At 44.4% G+C, this 23975-nt stretch overlaps 1 protein-coding gene and 1 pseudogene across 4 annotated transcripts in view; one reads left to right on the forward strand and one right to left on the reverse strand.

Moving 5' to 3' along the window:
* The window catches only part of RGS12 (regulator of G protein signaling 12), a 169659-nt gene that overhangs the window by 112640 nt on the left and 33044 nt on the right, over window positions 1-23975 (forward strand). For all 4 annotated transcript variants that reach the window (XM_073647582.1, XM_073647576.1, XM_073647590.1 and 1 more), the window contains 9 exons: window positions 9760-9929; window positions 10911-11003; window positions 11461-11604; window positions 12154-12333; window positions 12933-13092; window positions 17815-17927; window positions 20060-20248; window positions 22105-22178; window positions 22661-22787. In XM_073647582.1, the coding sequence (XP_073503683.1) occupies window positions 9760-9929; window positions 10911-11003; window positions 11461-11604; window positions 12154-12333; window positions 12933-13092; window positions 17815-17927; window positions 20060-20248; window positions 22105-22178; window positions 22661-22787 (1250 nt within the window). The remainder of the gene's footprint in view (window positions 1-9759; window positions 9930-10910; window positions 11004-11460; window positions 11605-12153; window positions 12334-12932; window positions 13093-17814; window positions 17928-20059; window positions 20249-22104; window positions 22179-22660; window positions 22788-23975) is intronic.
* Window positions 14886-14977, reverse strand: LOC141174702 (U2 spliceosomal RNA; annotated as a pseudogene).

The following is a 23975-nucleotide window of genomic DNA, read 5'->3' on the forward strand; positions in this document are numbered from 1 at the left end:
GTCCACTCTCCCCAGCCCCGCAAGCTCGCTGCCTCGGGGTAACCCTTGACTCTAATCGCTCCTTCAAACCACATATAAAAGCCCTTTCCACTTCCTGCTGACTCCAACTCAAAAATATTTCCCGGATCCCCACATTCCTCAACCATGAATCTGCAAAAACACTAGTGCATGCCCTCATCATCTCCCGCCTCGACTACTGCTACCTCCTGCTCTGTGGCCTCCCCTCTAACACTCTCGCTCCCCTCCAATCTATCCTAAACCCTGCTGCCCGACTAATCCACTTGTCCCCCCGCTATTCCCCAGCCTGTCCTCTCTGTCAATCCCTTGACTGGCTCCACATTGCTCAGAGACTCCAGTTCAAAACCTTAACCTTGACATACAAAGCCATTCACAACCTGTCTCCCGGTACATACCTGCACGCAACCTCCGATCCTCACAAGATCTCCTGCTCTACTCCCCTCTTATCTCCTCTTCCCACAATCGCATTCAAGATTTCTCCCGTGCATCCCCCCTACTCTGGAACTCTGTACCCCAACATATCAGACCCTCGCCTACCATGGAAACCTAAAAGAACCTGAAGACCCACCTCTTCCGACAAGCCTACAACCTGCAGTAACCCCTTGCTCCACCACACCGCTGCACGACCAGCTCTACCCTCATCTACTGTATCCTCACCCATCTCTTGCAGATTGGACCCTGTGAGGGCGCACAAACATTCTCCTCCTGTACCAGTCGGTGACGCGTTTTTGTTCAAATTATTGTACTTGTTGTTTGCTATGTATATCCCTTTTTCACATGTAAAGCGCCATGGAATTAATGGCGCTATAATTAATAATAATATTTTATATATTATATTTTATTTTTTTAAGTTTTATCTTTACATTGCTTGTAAACATAAGGCACACAAAAAAATAGTAATTTTCCTGATGGCCACAGGCTTTAGGTAATGTGCAAGAAAGGTATTTGACCCCCCGCAGGCGGCTTTTCTTAATCGGGTGACAGGTGGCGCTAACCTCCATTAAATCTGGTATTTATGACTAGGTGAAAAGCAGAAACCGACATTTTACAGGATATTTCACGGAAGGCTGAGAGAACTCTTATCTGGGATAAAATCTTGGGCGGATCAGAGAGATACAAGATAAACATGGCCTTCTTATTCTCACAATGTTCGGAAGATGTAGCTCATGTCTCCAGGAATCCAGCGCACATGAGAAAACAGCAATTTCATGTTTAGTCAGAGCGAAAAAGGTTATTTATAGAGGAGCAGAAATGGGGAGAAACCGCACATGAATAATGTTATAATAACCGATCAGACAGATTCTGTAGGCAATTGCCAGTTCCTTCAGGAAAAAAAACAAATCTGCTCCCACCAATATAAATCAATCAAATCCCAGCTGTCAGCAAAGGTTAAAAATATCGAATCAGGCTTTCTCCACACTGCGAACCATTCTTGTTACTGAGTCTTATTTCTTAATGCACCATAGGATTATAAAAGGGGCAAAGAAAACCTGCTTAAGAAAATATCCTATCCTATAGCGGCAGATATAGCGTTAATATTTCACCCAACAAATCGTTCTCAATCACTTTTTTTTTTGTTTTAAGGTTGATCACAGCGATCAGTGATAACCTGTCGGGAAACCTAGCAATAAGTGTTTAATTCCTCTGCAGCACTCCCACTGGAGAAATGGCGTATTACACGGTTCTCATTAAAATTAATGAGCAGTCTATGCAATGTAAGGACATGCCGAGTCCTCCAGAGTGAGAGACCCTCTCATTATTCCCAAATCTGGCTGATAGATGAGAATCCTAAATTGGAGACCACTTATTATAAAACGGTTGTCCCAAGTTATATAAACCATGTCTGATTTTATTTTTTCTCTCCGTCAAAACGGTGCCACATTATTGTGTGTATGGTATTGCAGCATGGCCATTTTCACATCAGTGTAGCTATGCTGTAATACCAGACACAACCTTTAGACAGGAGCGGCACAGTTCTGAAAGATAACAGCCATGTGGTTTTTCAACCCCTAATAGAGTACTTTGTATATGGGTTTCCCAAACCAGACAAACCAAATGCCACAAGAGTTGTATGGTGGAGTCTTGAAATTATCTTTTGCCCCTTCATTTTCTTTGTGAGATCGTATTTGATTCATATCAAGCCCTCTTGTCATCACATTGGATGTGTAGAAGCATCAACCAGCACCACTTTGGGGGGGTATCACTTTAAAGGGGGTTTCCAAAACCATTAAAATAAAATCACATAAAATGAACAAAACACTCTCTTAATAAATCCTCTTACTCCCATGCCAACACCTTCCTATTTCTCTGTCTTGCCTGGTTGACTATTCCTCAGTAGTGAGCACTCAGGTCACCTCTATGGCTAGCGATTGACTGCAGCGGTCAAACACAGACAGGTGGGGATGCAGTGGCGCAGGAGTATCAAGGGATTGATATTGTGTAATATTATAAGAGTCTTAAAATGGTTTGTGGAACCCTGATTTTTTTTAATCTGCTCAGTGAGCTCCCTTTTGAAGGCATTTATACACTAGATTTTTTTTAATATTGGGCCTCTAAAAATTTTTTTTCCTCTGGCTTTGAGCACATCCTCGTTGTTATGTCACGTCTTGAGATGTTATAAGTATATGTCTTATCCTGGCTAATATTAAGCAAGTGTAACGGTGGCCAAGAGCATTTTCCTGGCAGATCTAGAGCAAAACCTCTCATTTTAAGCCGGGGTCCTTGTGACCGCACGGCCGGAGACTTGTAGAGGAAATCCAGGCGTAATGGACTCTGGTTAGGAAGACGTCTAGTGAAAGCTGGCTTGATGCAAACTCTCAAAACTTGAGTTTCTTCCTCCTGGGCTTCCTCTACATGTCACTTCTCCTGTTCTACAGTGAGCTGGATGAATGCCTTGGAGACAGAGATGTGGAAATGAGGACAAACGTGAGCTAACCTACGAGAATTGGCATGTAATGATAGAATCAAGCTGGACTTGTAAGCCAACTTGGATGCCATCACCTCCATCACTTGTATTTTTATGTTTGTTTCCAGCCTTTTTATGTGTCTTGGCTAAGTTTGACAAAATTTATTCTCACTGTAGTAAAAATCCCTAGCCAAGCTGTAGGTTGGCGTTTTACTCTGTAAAAAAACCCCGACCCTTTCCTACGAAGTGCTGCCAGCTATAGTGCTCAACATTGAAATTGCAGTGCCAAGAAGCAAACGTCGTGGGATTGTGGAAATCGAACATATTAATAATATCCAAATAATGAAAAATGGGAGCAATTTTTCAAAACATCTCGCTTTATCCAATATAGAGTTTGAGGGCCATGTGCAGAATCCCCACCCCTGCAACCTTTGTTGAAGGAGGTTCTGCTGCTCTAAATGCACTTGGGCAAATCATTAGGATCCGCTTCTAGCCGCTCCCTTTTGTAATTGCTGACCCATAACGTCCCAGATGTACTCGATTGGGATACAAGCGTGGAGACGCTGCAGGCCATAGTAGTATGTTTAGGCCATGCAGGCTGCTCACGGTAACACCAGCAACATGTGGCCTGGTGTTGTCGTTTTGAAAAACCGCTCCTGGGATGCTATGGAGAAACTGCTGTACCACTGGATCCACAATTGATCTGCTCTGTATTGCAAGTGAAATTGGACATCACATGCTGAGCTGCAGACAGTGTCTACACAAATCATCAGAATGTGTTTGCATAACACTGGGCTACGAGCTAGACGTCCAGTACCGGTGCTCCATTGACCTCACGTCACCGCTCTCAAAGGCTACAGTATCATGGTGCCGAACAAGACATCAATGGAGGCTGGAATGAAGGTCTATCCTGTTCAGTGATAAGTCCCGTTTTTGTCTTGGTTACAAGGATAGCTGTAGAATGGTCTGGAGACCACAGAAAGGTCTTCAAGAGGGAACGTCACATCAGTCCTACTCCTGTGATTATTTTGGATCATTTATTGTAGCCGAACCCCTCTAGCCTTCATTCCAGATACACTAGCAGCTCAGCATTACATTGATTTGGTAATGGAACCAGTGGTGCAGCCATTTCTAAAGTGTCCCATAAGCTATTTAAGACTACAACGCCAGGTCACATGTTGCTTGCTCTACTTGAGCAGCCTGTTTGGCCTAAACGTGCTACCATGGTCTGCAGCGTCACCGGACTGGTCTCCCTTCTGGAATGTAATTCCACAGCAATTGCAAAGGAAGGAGCTGTCAGCAGTGGATTTTACTTAATCTACAGAACTTGTCATTGACTCGAAATTCAAGATGTTAATTTTTCAATGCAAAGTGAATATTGCAGTCTTTTAGCTTCTTGGACGTGTCTTCTACTTACTGTTTTGTCTACAATACAATAAGTCACTTAGGTGGGGAGGGGAGTAGTCACTGAAGCTTTTATAGTGAAGAACCAAGTTGAAAAAGGAATATTGTTGCCATTTTTTTACACCTTTTGGTCTAGATCTTTCTTTGGTTTTAGACCTTGCTGTGAAAGTATAAAATAATAAAAAAATAAAAAAATAAAAATTGACCAGTGTGTTCGATTTTAGCTGTCTGGCATGATGTGGATCTAATTCTTCAAAATTCTCTTTATCCATGTGGTAACAGACTCTAAAGCCCCCGTCTCACATAGCGAGATCGCTGCTGAGTCACGGTTTTGGTGACACAACAGCGACCTCACCAGCGATGTCGCTATGTGTGACACTTTGCAGCGATCAGGCCCTTGCTGTGAGGTCGCTGATCACTGCAGAATGTCCTGGACCATTTTTTCGCCTTTGCCCTCCCGCTGGTCAGCACACATCACTGTGTGTGACCAGCGGGACCAGCGATCAGGCTGGTAACCATGATAAACAGCGGGTTACTAGGGGCACACGCGCACTTAGTAACCCGCTGTTTATCATGGTTACCACTCTGCTACGGTGAGCGGTAACCTCCCGCTCACCGTAGCAGAGTGGTAACCATGATAAACAGCGGGTTACTAGGTGCGCGTGTGCCCCTAGTAACCCGCTGTTTATCATGGTTACCAGCCTGCTCCTGCTTCAGCAGGCTGGTAACCGGAGCAGGACATCGTGGAAAGATTCTGATCGCTCGTGAGCCCGCCTGTTTGACAGCTCACCAGCGATCACATAGCGACGCAGCAACGATCCCTGACAGGTCGTATCATTGTCGGGATCGCTGTAGCGTCGCTAAGTGTGACAAGGCCTTAAAGGCCTAGAAACACATTAGAAAGCTGGCTGTCTAACTTCCTTTTGGCCAGAAGCCACCTCTCCCACTGCCCCACCATACACAAGACTGCTCAGCTCAGCCAAGTGCTCCTGTGCGGTCTCCCAGAGACTTTTCTGGAAACTGCTTTACTCCATGTGGCACAAAAGGATCGGCTGTTAAAATTCAAGAGACCTGATTCTTCTCTCCACCGACATATATTAGTGGAGAGTCGGGAGGCCCTGATACACTTCACTTCAGATGGACAGTTAATCCCACCATAATTGGCAGGTTCGTCCATGTTCCATCTAATGTGTTCTCGCTCCGAGAAAGAGACCTTTCCATAAACCCTCAAGTTCTACTCACCCCCAGTATTTACCAAAATCTATCACAAAAGAATTTCAAATGGCCCCAACACCCATTTTTCCTAAGACCAAAGAGCCTTCATGAACTTGTAGATTAGGCGGCATTCATACAACTGTGTGTCGAGGTCAGAGTATAGGACTATCCATGGGTCACCTGGACAGCCTGAGGCTGTCCAGTTTGGGTCAGGAGACCCATGGCTGGTCCTTGAATCACGTTTTGTGCTCTGACCTTGAGACACTGATGTGTGAATACAACCTTACTCGTCTCAAGCACAAAACTGACCATAGTAAAGTGGTAAATGCCAGTTTCTTCGCTCTCTGACTACATGGGCTTCTTAGAACGTAGTTAATTATTAAAATCCTACTAAAATCAGATCATATCATATTCCTCAATCTTTGTGGACAGTCTTTAACATGTACTTGCCAGCTTCGAAAAATGACCATAGTAGATACTCGATGATGATAACAAAAAAACAAATAGTGACCCAAAGAAAAAGAGCTTAATGAGGTCTCCTCCGGCACAAATTCTAACATCTGTCTGTCCTCACCAATTCTGGTTCATGTAGGGATAATATTGTGATATCAATGGCCGCACCATCTTTATAGGCAGAGTAAGTACCTATCCATTCCAGTTTTCGAGTTTCGCCCTATTATATATTTTCCATGGATGAGCACATTTGTCCGACGCGTCTCCTCCGTTGCTCTGCAGAATTTTTTGGCACATACTAAATAAACAATAATGAAAATAACAGGCCTTTTCTGCTCGTAGATGAATGTACACGATTGTGGAAAGCCCTCTTTTGTTGCACATGGTCCCCTCACATAATGATAGGTCTTCGGCACATTCTCCTTTCTCTAGTCAAGTTGATTGCCCATTGACTGCCGCCCTGCACACACAACGCGGAGGGGGGGAGGAGGCTTAATTATCCTGACAAGCTTCTCATCCACTGCCTTGTGGGTTGTGTGATGATTTGATTGCCTGCTGTCAGAACGGGTGCGTCCCCTATGTTGGATCACTATGTATGTATTTGCCAGAACGGAGATTAAAAGTTCTGAAACTAAGATAGAAGTGTGCTGCACGGGACTGTGGGAGACGCTGTAAGGACTGAACTAGAATTTACGGTTTTCTACACGGAACAAGGTTATAAAACACATTTGTACCTATATTAAATCGTGATTGTTCAGCGTGTCCTTGCCATTATTTTATAGTGTCACTCTTCTAGAATAATATTTGCACATGCCGGAAAAGAGAAGGTTTACAAGGTCATTTTAGTGGATGCAAGGCAAACCATCTTTCCCCATAGTCAGGGGTGTGATCGCTCTCATTGCTTTGTGTGTTTTCTATCTTCCTTACAGTATTTCGATTTTTATTTTGCGTTTGCTGAAAATATTGTTACAGACAGTGAGAAAAAGATGTATACTGGCCTAAAGCCTCCAGCGCCAGTCCACTAGATTGGTTGGCTGGGGTCTGGCACCCATGGCTTTGGTCAGTCCTGCAGACTTTGATTGGGGTTACTTTCCTCTTTATCAACCATGAGCCCATTCTATCTCTTATTTGCCAGAGTCTTTCAATGGGGAGTTGGGAACCAATGAATCCACAATGTAGCAGTCAAGGGGCGCCCCACGGACCTACGTTGTAGCAGTCAGGGGGCGCCCCACGGACCTACGTTGTAGCAGTCAGGGGGCGCCCCACGGACCTACGTTGTAGCAGTCAGGGGGCGCCCCACGGACCTACGTTGTAGCAGTCAGGGGGCGCCCCACGGACCTACGTTGTAGCAGTCAGGGGGCGCCCCACGGACCTACGTTGTAGCAGTCAGGGGGCGCCCCACGGACCTACGTTGTAGCAGTCAGGGGGCGCCCCATGGACCTACGTTGTAGCAGTCAGGGGGCGCCCCACGGACCTACGTTGTAGCAGTCAGGGGGCGCCCCACGGACCTACGTTGTAGCAGTCAGGGGGCGCCCCACGGACCTACGTTGTAGCAGTCAGGGGGCGCCCCACGGACCTACGTTGTAGCAGTCAGGGGGCGCCCCACGGACCTACGTTGTAGCAGTCAGGGGGCGCCCCACGGACCTACGTTGTAGCAGTCAGGGGGCGCCCCACGGACCTACGTTGTAGCAGTCAGGGGGCGCCCCACGGACCTACGTTGTAGCAGTCAGGGGGCGCCCCACGGACCTACGTTGTAGCAGTCAGGGGGCGCCCCACGGACCTACGTTGTAGCAGTCAGGGGGCGCCCCACGGACCTACGTTGTAGCAGTCAGGGGGCGCCCCACGGACCTACGTTGTAGCAGTCAGGGGGCGCCCCACGGACCTACGTTGTAGCAGTCAGGGGGCGCCCCACGGACCTACGTTGTAGCAGTCAGGGGGCGCCCCACGGACCTACGTTGTAGCAGTCAGGGGGCGCCCCACGGACCTACGTTGTAGCAGTCAGGGGGCGCCCCACGGACCTACGTTGTAGCAGTCAGGGGGCGCCCCACGGACCTACGTTGTAGCAGTCAGGGGGCGCCCCACGGACCTACGTTGTAGCAGTCAGGGGGCGCCCCACGGACCTACGTTGTAGCAGTCAGGGGGCGCCCCACGGACCTACGTTGTAGCAGTCAGGGGGCGCCCCACGGACCTACGTTGTAGCAGTCAGGGGGCGCCCCACGGACCTACGTTGTAGCAGTCAGGGGGCGCCCCACGGACCTACGTTGTAGCAGTCAGGGGGCGCCCCACGGACCTACGTTGTAGCAGTCAGGGGGCGCCCCACGGACCTACGTTGTAGCAGTCAGGGGGCGCCCCACGGACCTACGTTGTAGCAGTCAGGGGGCGCCCCACGGACCTACGTTGTAGCAGTCAGGGGGCGCCCCACGGACCTACGTTGTAGCAGTCAGGGGGCGCCCCACGGACCTACGTTGTAGCAGTCAGGGGGCGCCCCACGGACCTACGTTGTAGCAGTCAGGGGGCGCCCCACGGACCTATGTTGTAGCAGTCAAGGGGAGCTCGCTACCAGTAGACTACGGCTCCACCTGAAGACTATATGTGGATTTTGGGACTTCCTGAGAAGTAGAAGTGTAATTTTACTGACAAACAAAAGGGACATACAAGTGTCATATTTCAAGGGGCTGTCTTGTTTCACAACCTTACTTTTGTATATTGCACTCTTACTGAAGAATTCCCTAATAGGGGTGGTCTTCTGTTCCGGATCCTCATTTCTTCGGCCATAGTGAGTGAGCAGCCACTTAAAGGGATCCGGTCATATGGAAATCTGTGTCTGATCTGCCTGCAGGATGCTGTAGAGATGGAGGAGGTGATTTTGCGGGAAAAGTTCCTGTGTTAAAAAAAAAAAAAAGTTTTTTAGTTTTTTTTTTTTTTCATTGAAATCCCTGTTTGCATACACATTCAGTGGGCAGTCCTACTCTGTAATTGACAGTCTTCCCAGTCTGACTGTGCATGCAGATGGCTGTCACTGAGTAGGACCGCACACTGGACTCATTAATACAAACACCAGGGATTTTAATGAATGTAATCCAATTACACTGAATCTTTTCTTAAAAAACAAAAACAACTTATGTATCATTCTGCTCAGCTGATCTTTCTCAGTGCCATGCTGTCAGCAGTTCAGACTGCATGTGCAACTTGACCGTTTCCCTTTTAGACTGCCATTGAAATGAATCTGATGAACCTACAGACACTGTGGTGCCCTCAGTGTCTGGGGGAGGGAGGATCAGGTGATTGGATATAAACATACCAAATCCTTAGGCTTTCATGGAAAATGAGCCGCCATCAGACGAGACTGATAAAAGCTTCCCATTCAGAACATATATATACGCTTAGTTGAGAAGAGCATGCATACACATCTATGGCGGGCTATGTATGGCGGGGTCGGGAGGAATTGCTACCCGCAGCTATCTAAAGAGTTTGACCGGCTGTAGAGTTTCTCTCTGGAGGACCTGTCTTGTCCTCTATTAAACATAGAAGCAGTTAATTTTCATGGGCACAGTGTAATGCCTTCCTTCCTTCTTTGGTGGCGCTACAAGAATCTGATCAAGTGATCTACAGAACTCCAAAATGTTCTAAATAAATCGGCTATAAAATACCATCTTATATAGTGCCATGTTGGCTACTAACCATGTACTTCTTCTCTATGGAGATGAAAGACTGATGACCTACCTATGCTGTACTTCATAATTTTCTCTTCTGTTTTTTGCTAGAACTGAACAGCACTGATCTTAAAGGATGTATCAGCGAGAACAGCCTGAGCAGCAATGCCAGCCTGCCCAGTGTGCAGAGCTGCCGGAGACTCGGAGAGCGGCGGGTAGCCAGTTGGGCCGTGTCCTTCGAACGTCTTCTTCAGGATCCGATTGGGGTTCGATATTTCACGGTAAGTAAATTTTTATCTGTAACTGATGAGAAATTGCTACAAATTACTTTTTTTGCGGTGAAATGTGGATGGTTTATATGGTGACCATTCTACAAGAAAACTGCAGTGGTCCTGGTAGACCATGTCCAAATTGTTGTAAATTGGTTGTCAAATCCGCTAAGCCTATAAAGTTTCCTAAAGCATGAATTGTCCCAGACACATGCTCGGAGGAGAGCCAAGAGCAGCCAAGTGCAAGGGTCTTGGTAAGCCAAACTGGTGGAAGGGAACTGTCAGAAAGCAGAATAATTGCCAAGTGCTCTTCAAGCCATGAGTGGAGCAGCTGCTGCTAAAGTGGCTCATTACAAACAACGTCTGACAATCAGTCTGCAGAGAAGAACAAGTTGTATGTAGAAATTACAGTAATGAGTTCACTATGTGAGTATTCCGGTTCAGGCTTGGTGCAGTCTTTAAAAATTGTGATGACTTAAAGAGTTTGCACCCAGATTAGAAGTTGGTGCCCTAAGCATAGGATAATGGACAACTTCACGATCACTGGGGGTCTGACCTCTGTTACTTCCACCAATCCGAAGAACGGGGTTCTGAAGAGCCTATCTGAATGTAGGGATGTTGTGCATGCACACCTATGGTCTGTTCATTCTCGATAGGACCACTTGTCCCCAGCACTCCTATTAAGAATGAATGGAGTGTAGTGCCTGGTGGTAGTGCCAGGTTCCCCTAGCGATCACTGCTGATCACTTATATTTCTGAAAGGGAGACTCGTAGAAATGAGATTTTAATAAAATGGCATGGTCTTGGTATGAAACTACTATGGAAAAAAATTGGATGCTCCCTAATGTAGCACTGACCATACTGGGCCATATTCTTCTCCAGATTTCACCCCTCATTTGGCCGCTTTAGATGTACAGAGACGCACGTAGTGGAGGTGATCTATGTGTGCGCAGGTTTCATTGTAATCTGTATTTTTGTCTTGTCCCCCTGCAGGAATTTCTAAAGAAAGAATTCAGCGAGGAGAACATCTTGTTCTGGCAGTCCTGCGAATATTTTAGTCGTGTTCCAGCTCATGACAAAAATGAGGTAGACTGCTTACGTAATGAGTGATATTTCTGCATAACCGTATTTCACTGCTCTGTCCGAGCTTTGTGTATACCAAAAGCAAATCCTAAATTAAATACAGGAAAAACTCAGAACTGTTTGCGCCAACTAATATGCAGAAATCCTCTAACTGTATAAAAACATGAGGTACATTCAGCCTGACTTTGCCTGCTATTAGAACACATTAATTGATGTATGTTATCAAGTATTTTTTTTTGTGCAATATTTTTTTTTGTATTATACATTTTTTTTATTGCATTTTTTTTTATATATGTATTGATATATAATAATATTTTTATATATATATATATATATATATATATATATATATATATATATATATATATATATATATATATATATAAGGTAATTTTTTTTCTATTTTTATTCAATATTTTATTTTCATTTTATTGTTATTTATTTATTTTTTTCTTAACAGCTCTCCTATCGAGCCCGGGAGATATTTAACAAGTTCTTAAGCAGCAAAGCAACTACACCAGTAAACATCGACAGCCAAGCTCAGTTGGCCGATGACATCCTGAATGCTCCGCACCCTGATATGTTCAAAGAACAGCAACTCCAGGTACGGCCACAGAAAATAAAATATTCAGGCCATATTCCTGTGTGCAAAAAGGCTGCACTTTTTCCTTTGCTGTACTTTAGTGTAGAAAAAAAAAATGCTGTTAATTGCGATTTTGCTGTGATTGTTTATTTTTTGGCCATAAGTTTTAGTGGGATCACATGCACTTTGCTTGAACTGTTGCCCTCGGTGGATTTTGTGCAAAAAAATAGATGCAGCATCGAAAGTGTTTGCACTGTTTGGCAGTACGGCCTTATGTATATTATTATATTCTCTTTTAATGCCCGTCCTCCAGTGGCACATTTTCTTTGATCCTATTCAAGCCCATTAAATCCACAGTCTGATATCAAAATATCTTTATATTGATGCTGCATAGTGCAACAACTTAATATATTGCTCTCTTTACTTATTTCGAGTTAGGACTTGATGGTAAAATTCTGTTGCCTTCCAGCATGAGAACAAGACAAATCTTTTATTATATCGTGTTTTATATATTTATGGGTCTGTGGAATTGGTTGAAAACACTAAATATGTTTATTTATTTTTTTTTAGATTTTTAATCTTATGAAATTTGACAGCTACACTCGGTTCCTGAAGTCTCATCTGTACCAGGAATGCATGCTTGCAGAAGTGGAGGGGAGATCTCTACCAGACCCCCAAGAGATACCAAGCAGTCCCACCTCAAAACATAGTGTTGGCTCTGACCGCTCAAATATCTCTACTCCAAAGAAGGTATCGGCTTGTGTTTTCTTTTTTGTTTTAAGGAATCTGTCAGCAGGTTTTTGCTATGTAATCTGAGAATAGCATGAGCTAGCAGTTAAAACAAGTGATGTGTCACTTATCAGGCTGTGTGCTGTTGTTTACTGATAATGAAGGTTTTATCACTAGAACATTATCATTGCCCAGACTAACTGCCTTGTGCCAAGTTGTCCGACCACACCCCCTCCTGTGATTAGCAGCTCACTGTCACAAGTTGTATGCCTGTCGCCCTGCCTGCCGCCCTCCGTGTCGCCCTGCCTGCCGCCCTGCCTGTCTCAGTATAGGATATGGATGCTGCAGATATCTCCCGGACTGACTGGTTTAGTGGAGACGTGCTCTTGTCTCTGTGAGTGTCCTGGAATGGTGTCATGTCTGGCGAGCGTCAATCTCCTGATAGTGAGGGATGAGCTGTATAAATGGTCTCCAGTGCTTTGTGTTGTCCATGCCAGGAGATAAGCAGAATGTCAGCGTTGCCACCCACTGGTGAGAGAAGATAAAAATATCATCCCTTGAAGCTGATGCTTTTGTTACTGAAGTATTTAGCCTGACCTGTCTTTCCTGTACTTATCTAGCAAGCCAGCAAGAAAACCAAGTCAGGAAGATCTCTAAACGAGGAGTCTGGAGGGGAGGATGAGAATGAGAAGAGGAAGAAAGGCACTTTCTTTTCTTGGTCAAGGAGTAAAAGCATAGGGAAGTCTCAGAAGAAGAGAGAGAATGGAGAGATCCCAAATGGTAACTATATAATACTGCTGTAACCTGCCAAAAAAGTAACGCTCAATGTGTTCAGAATTGGGAGAGGGCGACGACTTATCTCCCAGAAGGATTGGACATGTTGAAATCCAAGTGCCTGATCCTTTTCTCCACTCCCATGTGTCAGGAGGGGCCATATGCAAATAGTCAGTTGGTCCCAACAGGTTTATTGTAATATAGCTCCTGTTTAATTTGAGATTATGCTTGGACTTTCTGCTGGGAGAGAGGAGATAGAGCTGCCTGGTCAACTAACCTTAACACAGAGCAAAGTAAAAGTTTCAAAAGCTAAAAATGCAATAAACTTGTCTGGGGCCCTGAGTTTTTCATAAACTTATATATTTCATTGCTGGCCATTGGGTTTATTTTGAGCACAGTACTCTTCAGATCTGGGTAACATATAAAAAGGGAATGAAACACCAAAAAATAAGCTACTGTTTAAAGGGAAGTTACAGGATCATCCGAACAAGGAACACAAGGACTCTGACTCTATCTTTTTGTATTGAAGCATCTAATGAGCGTGTGCAAGGCTCAATGTAACTGGAGGGAAGCAGGGTCCGCTGTGACCTCGCTTGCTGTGATGTCAGCTGTGTGTAAAGGTGTTGCCTGTCCATTTGTAATCCTGTCCTTTTCAGGCACGATTTTCGGCAAAACCCCTCAGAAAGTATGCCTATAACAAAAAACCCCAATGGCGATATGAAATTAGCTTTTTTTTGTTATACCAATTTTTATTTTTAAATAGTGTGCAATATGAAAAAATAAATTGCAAGAAAATTTTTAAAAATTATATGTAACAAAAAATAAAAACTGATTTAAACTATAGATAATTTTCTGTTGATGGCATCTGTTTAAATCTGGGCTTTTATGTTAAATGTATTTTTTAACTATTTTTTTCAAATGGCAAAACCATTATATAAAAGGAAAAAAAAAAAAAATCTGAAATCTTGCTGTTTTTTTTTTTTTTGAAAGCCCGAATTCGTGTACAAAACCCGAGTGCGCTTAAAAAAGTGACAAGTGCCACAAAAAAAGTGCACTAGGATGCTGGTCTTCTTGAAACCCTCTCCAAAAGGAGAAGGGTCCCCCAAACCATTCCCCGTCCCTCCGAGCCAGAAGGCCACAGCGAGGAACAGGGACAAATAGCCACCTCAAGCCGAAACCAGAGGCGACCCAATCTTACCCCCAATACCTGCCCGAGTTCTCACCCGAGCAAGGCACTGGGAGCCAAAGACTGTGCTCCCCTCCCGGAAGAGGGGAGCCAACATCGCTCTCCTCCCGAAAGAGGAGAGCCAGGGGGGTTCAGGGGGGAGCGGAACCTGATGGCCACACACTCCCCCCCCCCCCCCCTAGACCTGCCAAGAGAGGAACCCGTTAGGGAACCGCATCCCGACAAAATCCTAGTAAGGACGTGGACACACGTGAATAAGTGGACACACAGTGACAAAAGATTAAATAAATAGTGAAGGTTTCACAGTATAATACTGCCCGGACCTTCGACCGGGAATTGAAAAATTCCCCATCCTAAGGCCAGAAGGCCCGGAATAAGGGTGTGTGCGAAGAAAGAAAATTTGAAGTGATTGTGCAAATGTGCCATAAACTCAAGTGGGGTTCCCAATCCCAGTGAGTTAAGGCACCCCAGGGTCACCACTCCTGGAGCACTAAACACTTCGGGCTTTCGATCTTCCCCGGCCCAATGGCGTCGATCCTGGGGGGCCATGCTTTCCACCAGATGACTATATTAGCCACCTGGCGTACTAACAAGCGCCTAAACCCCAGTGTGCATAATGTATCAATCTACTAGGGCGGCCAACATCCAAAACCGCCTTTTCGAAAGATACTACACTTGATCTTAGCCAAAAGGCCGAGAAGCGATCTTGCTGACTAAGCTTAATACAGACTGGTATTTCCTGCTCTGTACAGAAGTCTCATTGTCTTCACAGACTGGATTACAATGACAAATAACACCTGTAGATAACTGAGGATTCACAATAGGTGATATCACAGCCAGTCACCCCACTTCCCCTTCCAAAAACATTGTCCCAGATCAGAGCATGCCCATAAAATACTTCTGTGCTACTCGATAGAAACAGAGCCTTTCTATTGCTGCTTATATCTATGTGGCTATTGAAAAGAACCGGAAGTATGAATCTTAAGTTAAAGGGGTATTTCCATATCCCAATATGTAGTAGGTGTAATAATATTAGCAATTCTCTCCAATTAAAATGTACTTTATTATTTATTATTATTATTGCGCCATTAATTCCATGGCGCTTTATATGTGAAAAAGGGGTATACATAGCAAAAACGATTACAATAATCTTGAACAGAAATGCGATGGTGACTGGTACAGGAGAGTGAGGACCCTGCCCACGAGGGCTTACAGTCTACAAGGAATGGGTGAGGATACAGTAGGTGAGGGAGAGATGGTCGTGCAGCGGTGTGGTGGAGCGAGGGTTACTGCAGGTTGTAGGCTTGTCGGAAGAGGTGGGTCTTCAGGTTCCTTTTGAAGGTTTCCACAGTAGGCGAGAGTCTGATACGTTGGGGTAGAGAGTTCCAGAGTAGGGGGGGAAGTACGGGAGGAATCTTGTATGTGATTGTGGGAAGAGGAGATAAGAGGGGAGTAGAGAATGAGATCTTGTGAGGATCGGAGGTTGCGTGCAGGTAAGTACCGGGAGACTAGATCACAGATGTATGGAGGAGACAGGTTGTGAATGGCTTTGCATGCCAAGGTTAGGGTTTTGAACTGGAGTCTCTGAGCAATGGGGAGCCAGTGAAGGGATTGACAGAGAGGAGAGGCCAGGGAATAGCGGGGGGACAGGTAGATTAGTCGGGCAACAGAGTTTAGGATAGATTGGAGGAATGCGAGCGTGTTAGAAGGGAGGCCACAGAGCAGGAGGTTGCAGTAGTTGAGACGGGAGATGAAGGCGTGCACTAGTGTTTTTCAGATTCGTGGTTGAGGAATGTGCAAATCCTGGAGATATTGTTAAGTTGGAGTCGGCAGGAAGTGGAAAGGGCTTGGATATGTGGTTTGAAGGAGAGATTAGAGTCCAGGATGGCAGCAAGCTGGGGAGAGTGGACAGCCATTGACTATGATAGATAGGTCAGGTGGGGGAAATGAATGAGATGGTGGAAAGATGATGAATTCGGTTTTATCCATATTAAGTTTTAGGAAACAAACAGAGAAGAAGGATGAAATAGCGGACAGACATTGTGGGATTCTGGTTAGTAAGAAGGTGATATCAGGTCCAGAGAGGTAGATCTGTGTGTCGTCAGCTTAGGGGTGATACTGAAAGCATGAGACTCTGAGCTTTCCCAGGCCAAAGGTGTAAATGGAGAATAGCAGGGGTCCTAGGACTGAGCCTTGAGGGACACCGACAGATAGAGGGTGAGATGAAGAGGTGGTGTGTGAGTGGGAGACACTGAATGTCCGGTCTGTTAGGTATGAGGAGATCCAAAATAGGGCCAAGTCTGTGATGCCGAGAGATGAGTAGTAAGAGGGAATGGTCTACTGTGTCGACGACAGGTCCAGGAGGAGGACCTGATAGTGCTGCTTGGATTTGGCGGTTAGTAGGTCGTTGGTGACTTTAGTCAGTGCAGTTTCAGTAGAATGGTGCGGTCGGAAGCCAGATTGGAGGCATTCAAAGAGAGAGCAGGAGGAGAGGTGGGAGGACAGTTCACAAATGGGCATGTTGTTCCAGTAGTTTTGAGGCATAGGGGAGAAGTGATATGAGGCGGTAGCTAGTCAGAGAGGATGGATCAAGGGAGGACTTTTTAAGGATGGGTGTGATTGAGGCATGTTTGAAGCATGAGGGGAAGACACCAGTTGTTAGTGACAGGTTGAGAAGGTGGGTTAGGGTTGGGATGAATACTGTGGTGGTAAGTTTGGGAATGAGGTGGGACAGGATTGGGTCAAGTTCACAGGTGGTGAGGTGTGACTTGGAGACTAAAGAGGAAAGTTGATCTTCTTTAATGGTGGAGAAGCTGGTTTTGGAGGAGGAGGATTGAGTTCTTACCCCATGTGCAGGGCATTGCAGTATCTTATACTTCCATGGTTACAACCACTAACTGCTATCTTGCTGTCACTGTATGAGTGGTAGTAACCATGGATACCTAAGCTACTGCAATGCCCTGCACATGGGGTAAGCAACATAGCGAATCAGAAGAAATGTACTACATTTATAATTGGATGCATTTGCTAATATTATTAGTATTACACCTATTACATATTGGGACAGGATCTAGGAGATGAGACTAGACCTTTAAGTCTAGTGTCCAGTATGAAAAATAGCTATATTTGATATGAAACAATATAAAAAAAAAAAATAGTTTTTTTTTTTTTTTTTTAAAGTTGATTCATTGAGGCAAGAACTTCCATTGAGAAACCTAGAGCAATCAATATTATATATATATATATATATATATATATATATATATATATATATATATATATATATATATATATATATATATATATATATATATATATATATATATATATTTTATACATATTATACACACACTTCTTTATGTTCGCAAAAAAGAGAGTGTAAAAAATTAAACTTCTTCAAGCCTTGTTTTTTAGCTTGGATGGTGTCCCGCATATGTCTTCTGCAGAACTGTTCTTCAGCTCTGGACAGACAAGAGGAAAAGCTTTTCTTGTTACCTTTCCATTCATATATATATTTTTTTTTCATGAATTTTTCCTGGCAGAATCCTCTATTATCAACGGGGCTCCCGGCAGGAGGCGAGAGTCGCAAGGTTCTGTATCCTCTTCAGCGAGTCTTGAGATGATTAATTGTGGCAGTAATGGCAATGTGCTCGAGGTAAGGCTCACATTAAAGTTGTAATTGTTTTACAAGACAAATTCTTATCGGCCGTCTTGACATCGGGCTCCTGCCTTTATAACCTTGCGTTACGGATTATGCGCATGTTAGCAAACGACTGGAGGGCATGTCCCCTCGGGAGAATTGTAAACTTTACATGGCTGTTTGGTTTAATTCTGAATGAACTTGGACTTGAATCCGTCCTTTCCATCCGTTCTGGCTGCATTTTGATGAATATTAAATGGCCTTTAGGGGGGGGGGGGATTACAGAACTAATTATTTGTATATGTTGTCATCTACTTTTAGACATTTTTACATTTTTATGATCTAAATTAATAAAATGTATAAATCGTATACTGTAAAGTGAGAAAAAAAAACAACTTCCAGCACTGATCCTACACATTTCTAGTATCAAAACTAGCCTTTACATTGACTTTCTGGTATGCCATTTCCTCTCTTCAAAATGTCCAAAAAAACATTTTACAGGTCACTTTCTTCCGTAAGTTCAGGCTACTCCGCCTCTCCTGCTTTTGCTACTATTCTCTTCTGGATGCTCAATCCCTGTCCAGGACAGAATTTCATAAGACTAGAACATCATGGTCATGTTACCTAATATGGCTCCCGAGCCACAGGTTGGAGATGCCTGTCCTAACATACCAAAGATTTAAATAGTGGCAAAAGCAGGAGAAGAGGAGTAGCCTGACCTTTGTGGGAGGCAGTGACCTATGAACTCCTTTTGTTGAAAAAATGTTGTATAGTATAAGTGTGTTGATGTGAGAGGCAGTGACCTGTCCATTTTTCATTGTCCCTATCACATGCCATCCTGTCGTCATGAACACAGTTGCATGACCAGACTGGTCACTGCTCTCAGAAAATCTGCTCACTCCTCTCCTGCTGCTTCTGTCATTCTCATTCTCTGATTGGTCACAGAATGTTGTGACCACCCACTATATAACATTCTGTCACTTATCATCACTCTAATCCCTAAGAACCTGCTTCATCTTTTCTATGATAATAAATTATGAAATTACTACTAATCTCCATAGTAAGATCACTGGTAGAGTTATTGCTAAGCGATTTCACAGGATCTGATCAATCAGCCAAGTCGGTAATCTGTGCTCGCTGAACGGGAGCCCTGAGAACCGCCTCTTAGATGACTGCTTATGCAGCTATGTTTTTGATTAGCTGGCCTGGCTAGACTGGCTAATCAAAGGAGACTGGATGCTATCAGGAAGGAGGAGGTTCTGGGGGCTCCCATCAAGCAGCTACAGGTTAGTGAAGTGGCCAAATGACTGGGTCTTGCAAATTGATTCGCACCAATTCTAGTCACTGGCAGCCAGCCACCTGTCATTAATTTTTTTTTTCTTCCATTGTTTTTTAGACCTACTTAAAGGGAATCGGTGATCAGGTTTCTTCTGTTATCTGAAAGCGGCATGATGTATGGGCTGAGATCCTGATTCCAGCGATGTGTCACTTACTGGGCTGCTTGCTGTCATTTTGATACAATTCCTGTTTTCACTGCAGCAGATCTAGCAGAGCTCTGAATGCTGAGCTGTGTGTAACCCCACCCACTCCACCGATTGGCAGCTGTGTACACTGTATATTGACAAACCTGCCAATCAGTGGTGGGGGCGGGGTTACACAATGCATTTGACCAGGAGACACCTAGTTCTGCAGTGATAATCTCCTGCTGATAAAACACTGATTTTATTGAAACACACAGCCTAGTAAGTGATACATTGCTGGAATCAGGGTCTCAGCACCTACATCATGTTGCAATCAGATCACATAACAAAAACCTACTGACCTGTCAAATTACTATTTAATTCAATGCAAGCTCTCAAACTCTATGGTTGTAGACAGTTTTCGATTGAAATTTTTTATTTTTCTCTAAATTATGAACCATACAACATATTAACGTATTCTTTGCTTATTTAATGCCCGCATATATGTATGTATGTGTATATATAATTTATTGCACATTTAGAATATTATATAGCTATCACACAGGCTTGCATTTGGTGCACTGTACAGGTAACCTCTCCAGACATGATAAACGAGCAGCGTTGTCTGATTCCTCGGCTCTGCTGTCTGCTCCTTTATTACCTGTCACTTTTCTCTCCCTTCCACAGTTTGAATCGTCAAGAGTTTCTTCTTCCGAGAAATCCCCCAGGCACTGTTATATTACCATGCCAGACGGCTCCTCCTGTGCCATGGCCGTGAAAAGTGGCTATTCCATTAAAGAAATCTTAAGCAGCCTCTGCGCGAAGCACGGCTTTAACATCGCAGCAGTGGACCTGTTCTTAGTCGGAGGCAATAAGGTATTATACTTCTTAAATAATCATCAAGAGAATTTAATTTCAGCAGAAAAGGGGATATTGAAGGGGTTGTCTCTAGTTGGTATCTTCAGGGGGCATCGCTCCTTTGCCTCTCAGAGCACTAGGGCACTGATCCTGTGATCAACCAAGCTTGCAAGCCTGTGTGGCAAATAGCTTGTAATTGCACGCTCCTCGCCTAGGAAACTGCAGAGGTCACCAGTAACCGGAGTAGTTCACTTTTAGAATAAAAAATCCCTCTGTTCTTCAGAACAGAAAAAATGATTTTTTCTTTAATAACATTTAAATTGCAAAGTTGCTTATTTTATTTTTACTACCACTTTTTAAAACTTTACTCATTTAATGAGTTGAGAACCCCTTTAATAACTCATCGTTATTATAGTAAAATACTTCTAATTTGGCATTCTACTGAATGTAAACTCAAATCTTGATGTGATCCTTTCTCCTTAGAAAGCTGTCGTCAGAAAATGATTAAATACACTTCTCAAACTGGCCGCTGAGGATTTTTTTTTTAGAACCACACTTCCTTTTCCTTTCAGGAAGAGTTTTCAGCAGGCTACTTATCATCAGAGGCAGGGTTATGATGACGATAACGCCTCTATAAATATCTGATAACTCAAGATCCGCCAATCACAATAGGTGATGTTACACTTGACCCTACTGCCCCCTACTTTCACAATGACCTTTTTGCACAATCATTAGATGCTTCAATACGAAAGGGGTGGCTAATGTTCATGTTTTGTTTCCTAAAAGTGATAAAATGTTTGTACCCAGCTTTAAAATATAACCTGTTGCCAGCAGAGCTATACATAAGCTTTCAGCTAGTTCGGTTTGCTTCCCTAACCCTGTATCTAAATTCCATGGTCATGGCAAAGCAGCTTGTTCTACCTATTACCCTGCGCACATGTCCGGTAGCCCTCCCTCCGGTCACTTCCTGAGTCCTCTCTGGTAGCCCTCCCTCCAGTCACTTCCTGAGTCCTCTCTGGTAGCCCTCCCTCCAGTCACTTCCTGAGTCCTCTCTGGTAGCCCTCCCTCCAGTCATTTCCTGAATCCTCTCTGGTAGCCCTCCCTCCGGTCACTTCCTGAGTCCTCTCTGGTAGCCCTCCCTCCGGTCACTTCCTGAGTCCTCTCTGGTAGCCCTCCCTCCGGTCACTTCCTGAGTCCTCTCTGGTAGCCCTCCCTCCGGTCACTTCCTGAGTCCTCTCTGGTAGCCCTCCCTCCGGTCACTTCCTGAGTCCTCTCTGGTAGCCCTCCCTCCGGTCACTTCCTGAGTCCTCTCTGGTAGCCCTCCCTCCGGTCACTTCCTGAGTCCTCTCTGGTAGCCCTCCCTCCGGTCACTTCCTGAGTCCTCTCTGGTAGCCCTCCCTCCGGTCACTTCCTGAGTCCTCTCTGGTAGCCCTCCCTCCGGTCACTTCCTGAGTCCTCTCTGGTAGCCCTCCCTCCGGTCACTTCCTGAGTCCTCTCTGGTAGCCCTCCCTCCGGTCACTTCCTGAGTCCTCTCTGGTAGCCCTCCCTCCGGTCACTTCCTGAGTCCTCTCTGGTAGCCCTCCCTCCGGTCACTTCCTGAGTCCTCTCTGGTAGCCCTCCCTCCGGTCACTTCCTGAGTCCTCTCTGGTAGCCCTCCCTCCGGTCACTTCCTGAATCTTTTTGCCCGGTGCCGATACATGTGCGTTAGCTCTAAGTTGTACAGCAGGGAAGGCGTTAATTGTCTTTGTGCCTCGTTACACAGCCATACACGAGTACCACCCTGCAGCCTGTGTTTTTTGTACCCCCCCCCCGGCCCTTCTCAATGTGTAATTTATTGTATGTTTCTGTTTATTTTGTCTCCGCATGTAATGAAGCCTCTCGTCCTGAGCCAAGACAGCAGCATTCTAGAGTCCCGGGATCTAAGAATAGAAAAACGGACTTTATTTCGGTAAGAGAAACAAAATGAATCTAGCAAATGTAAATCTGGGCTGCGGAGACGTTTTTCCACTCAGACCCTCCTGGCAGCGACTATTCCTTTTGACCGTTTTTATAATAAATGTGCACTGGAGATGGTGAAGGTCTGTGGTCTTCAGCTTCCAGACTAACAATCTCCCTGGGAGTACGGCTACAATGTAGCATTCACAGTGTGCTGCAAGTATAGAATTATGTAGGGAACAGTAACACATAATTAAAAAAATAAAAGTTAATATCCTTTTTATAAGAAAACCTTTTAACTTTCCATTTAGCCATTTTTGGATTTATTTTTTGAAACCTAAATTCCAACTCGATAGTAGATGATTAGTACAAAAAGCGTTAAATATGACCCAAAAGCAACACTAATCAGTGAGGTGTTGAATGAAGGATGGATTTCCAAGAAATGAAACAATATATGGACTAATAATTAAGTAATATTTTCTTCTTTCTATTTAGTTTGGACCTTGTACCAATTAACAGGTCGGTGGGACTGAAGGCCAAACCAACGAAGCCTGTAACGGAGGTCCTGCGTCCGGTTGTCGCGAAATATGGGCTGAATCTTGGCGAGCTGGTGGCGAGGCTGGTAAGTGCGCCATTTGATTTAACCTTTTTGTAGGAAGGTTCTGTTGATGATTGATCTTATGTTGCGATTTTAAATGTTTTTTAAATATTTTATATTTTTTTCTAAAAATGGTTTCACTTACCACCTACCCTGAGAAATACTGACAAGTAGGAGATTGGTGGGGTCTCGGCTGTTGGACACTCACAAATCACCAAAACGAGTGGCCTTTTTTGTTCCTTGTTTGAATGGAGGGGTGGTCAAGCATGTTTACTGCTATCCCATCTCCATCAGTCACATGGAGAAAAGGCTTCTGGTGCTTGATGGACATCTCGGATGCTGGACCCCAACTGATCTACTAGTTTTCACCTATCCTGATGATAACTTGATCTTACTGGAATGTCCCCTTACTTGCCGAGATGCTTGCACCATCGTCAAGTGTCGGTTTGCTACCCTAACCCTTTATCTAAATACACTGGATAGGGCAAAGTGGCTTTTTGAGGTTCCACTTGGCACCTAGCACTCTGCGCCGGTAGACCTCCCTCCAACACCTGGCAACGACTAGAATAGATAGGCTGGAGAAAAAGTAGTGCAATAGGGTCTTATCTGATGAACATTCAGAATTAAGAATATCAGATTGTGCTAAAATGATCCATAGAATTGTGCGTTTAAGAAAGTTCAGCTGCTGCGGTTCCACAGGGCGTCCTAACCACTTGCAATCGAAACCAGGAAGGATTTGTGGACTTATTCGCGCTGACGATTATTGAAGACGCCAATTTCAGAAAATGGATTTGACGGGTTTATTCAACGCGTTTCAAAGTATAATACAGTTCTTCCTCAGGAAAAACCATATTATACTTCAAAACGCGTTGAATAAAACCGTATGTCTAATTAATTTTCTGAACTTGGCGTCTTCAATAATCAGCAGCACAAACAAGTCCACAAATCCTTCCTGGTTTCTAATGACTAGAATAGGACAGGTGCACAATGTCCGCCAATTGTGCCCACATCCCACCAGGAATCTGTAGGTGTGACCCCCATCCGTACCGATTGCTCTCCGATAAGGAAGTGAGGGGGGGCACCGGTGTAATCGTCTAAATACATTTTGTTGAGATCCATTCCTATTTTATCAAAAATATCTAAAAATATTATTGACCAAATTAAACTTTTTTTTTTTTCTTCATTTTTATTAAAGTCGCGGTTGTATTCATA

The sequence above is a fragment of the Phyllobates terribilis genome, unplaced genomic scaffold, assembly GCF_046119375.1.
Source record: "Phyllobates terribilis strain yellow unplaced genomic scaffold, ASM4611937v1 Scaffold_1__5_contigs__length_1240528914, whole genome shotgun sequence".
NCBI classification, from domain to species: domain Eukaryota; kingdom Metazoa; phylum Chordata; class Amphibia; order Anura; family Dendrobatidae; genus Phyllobates; species Phyllobates terribilis.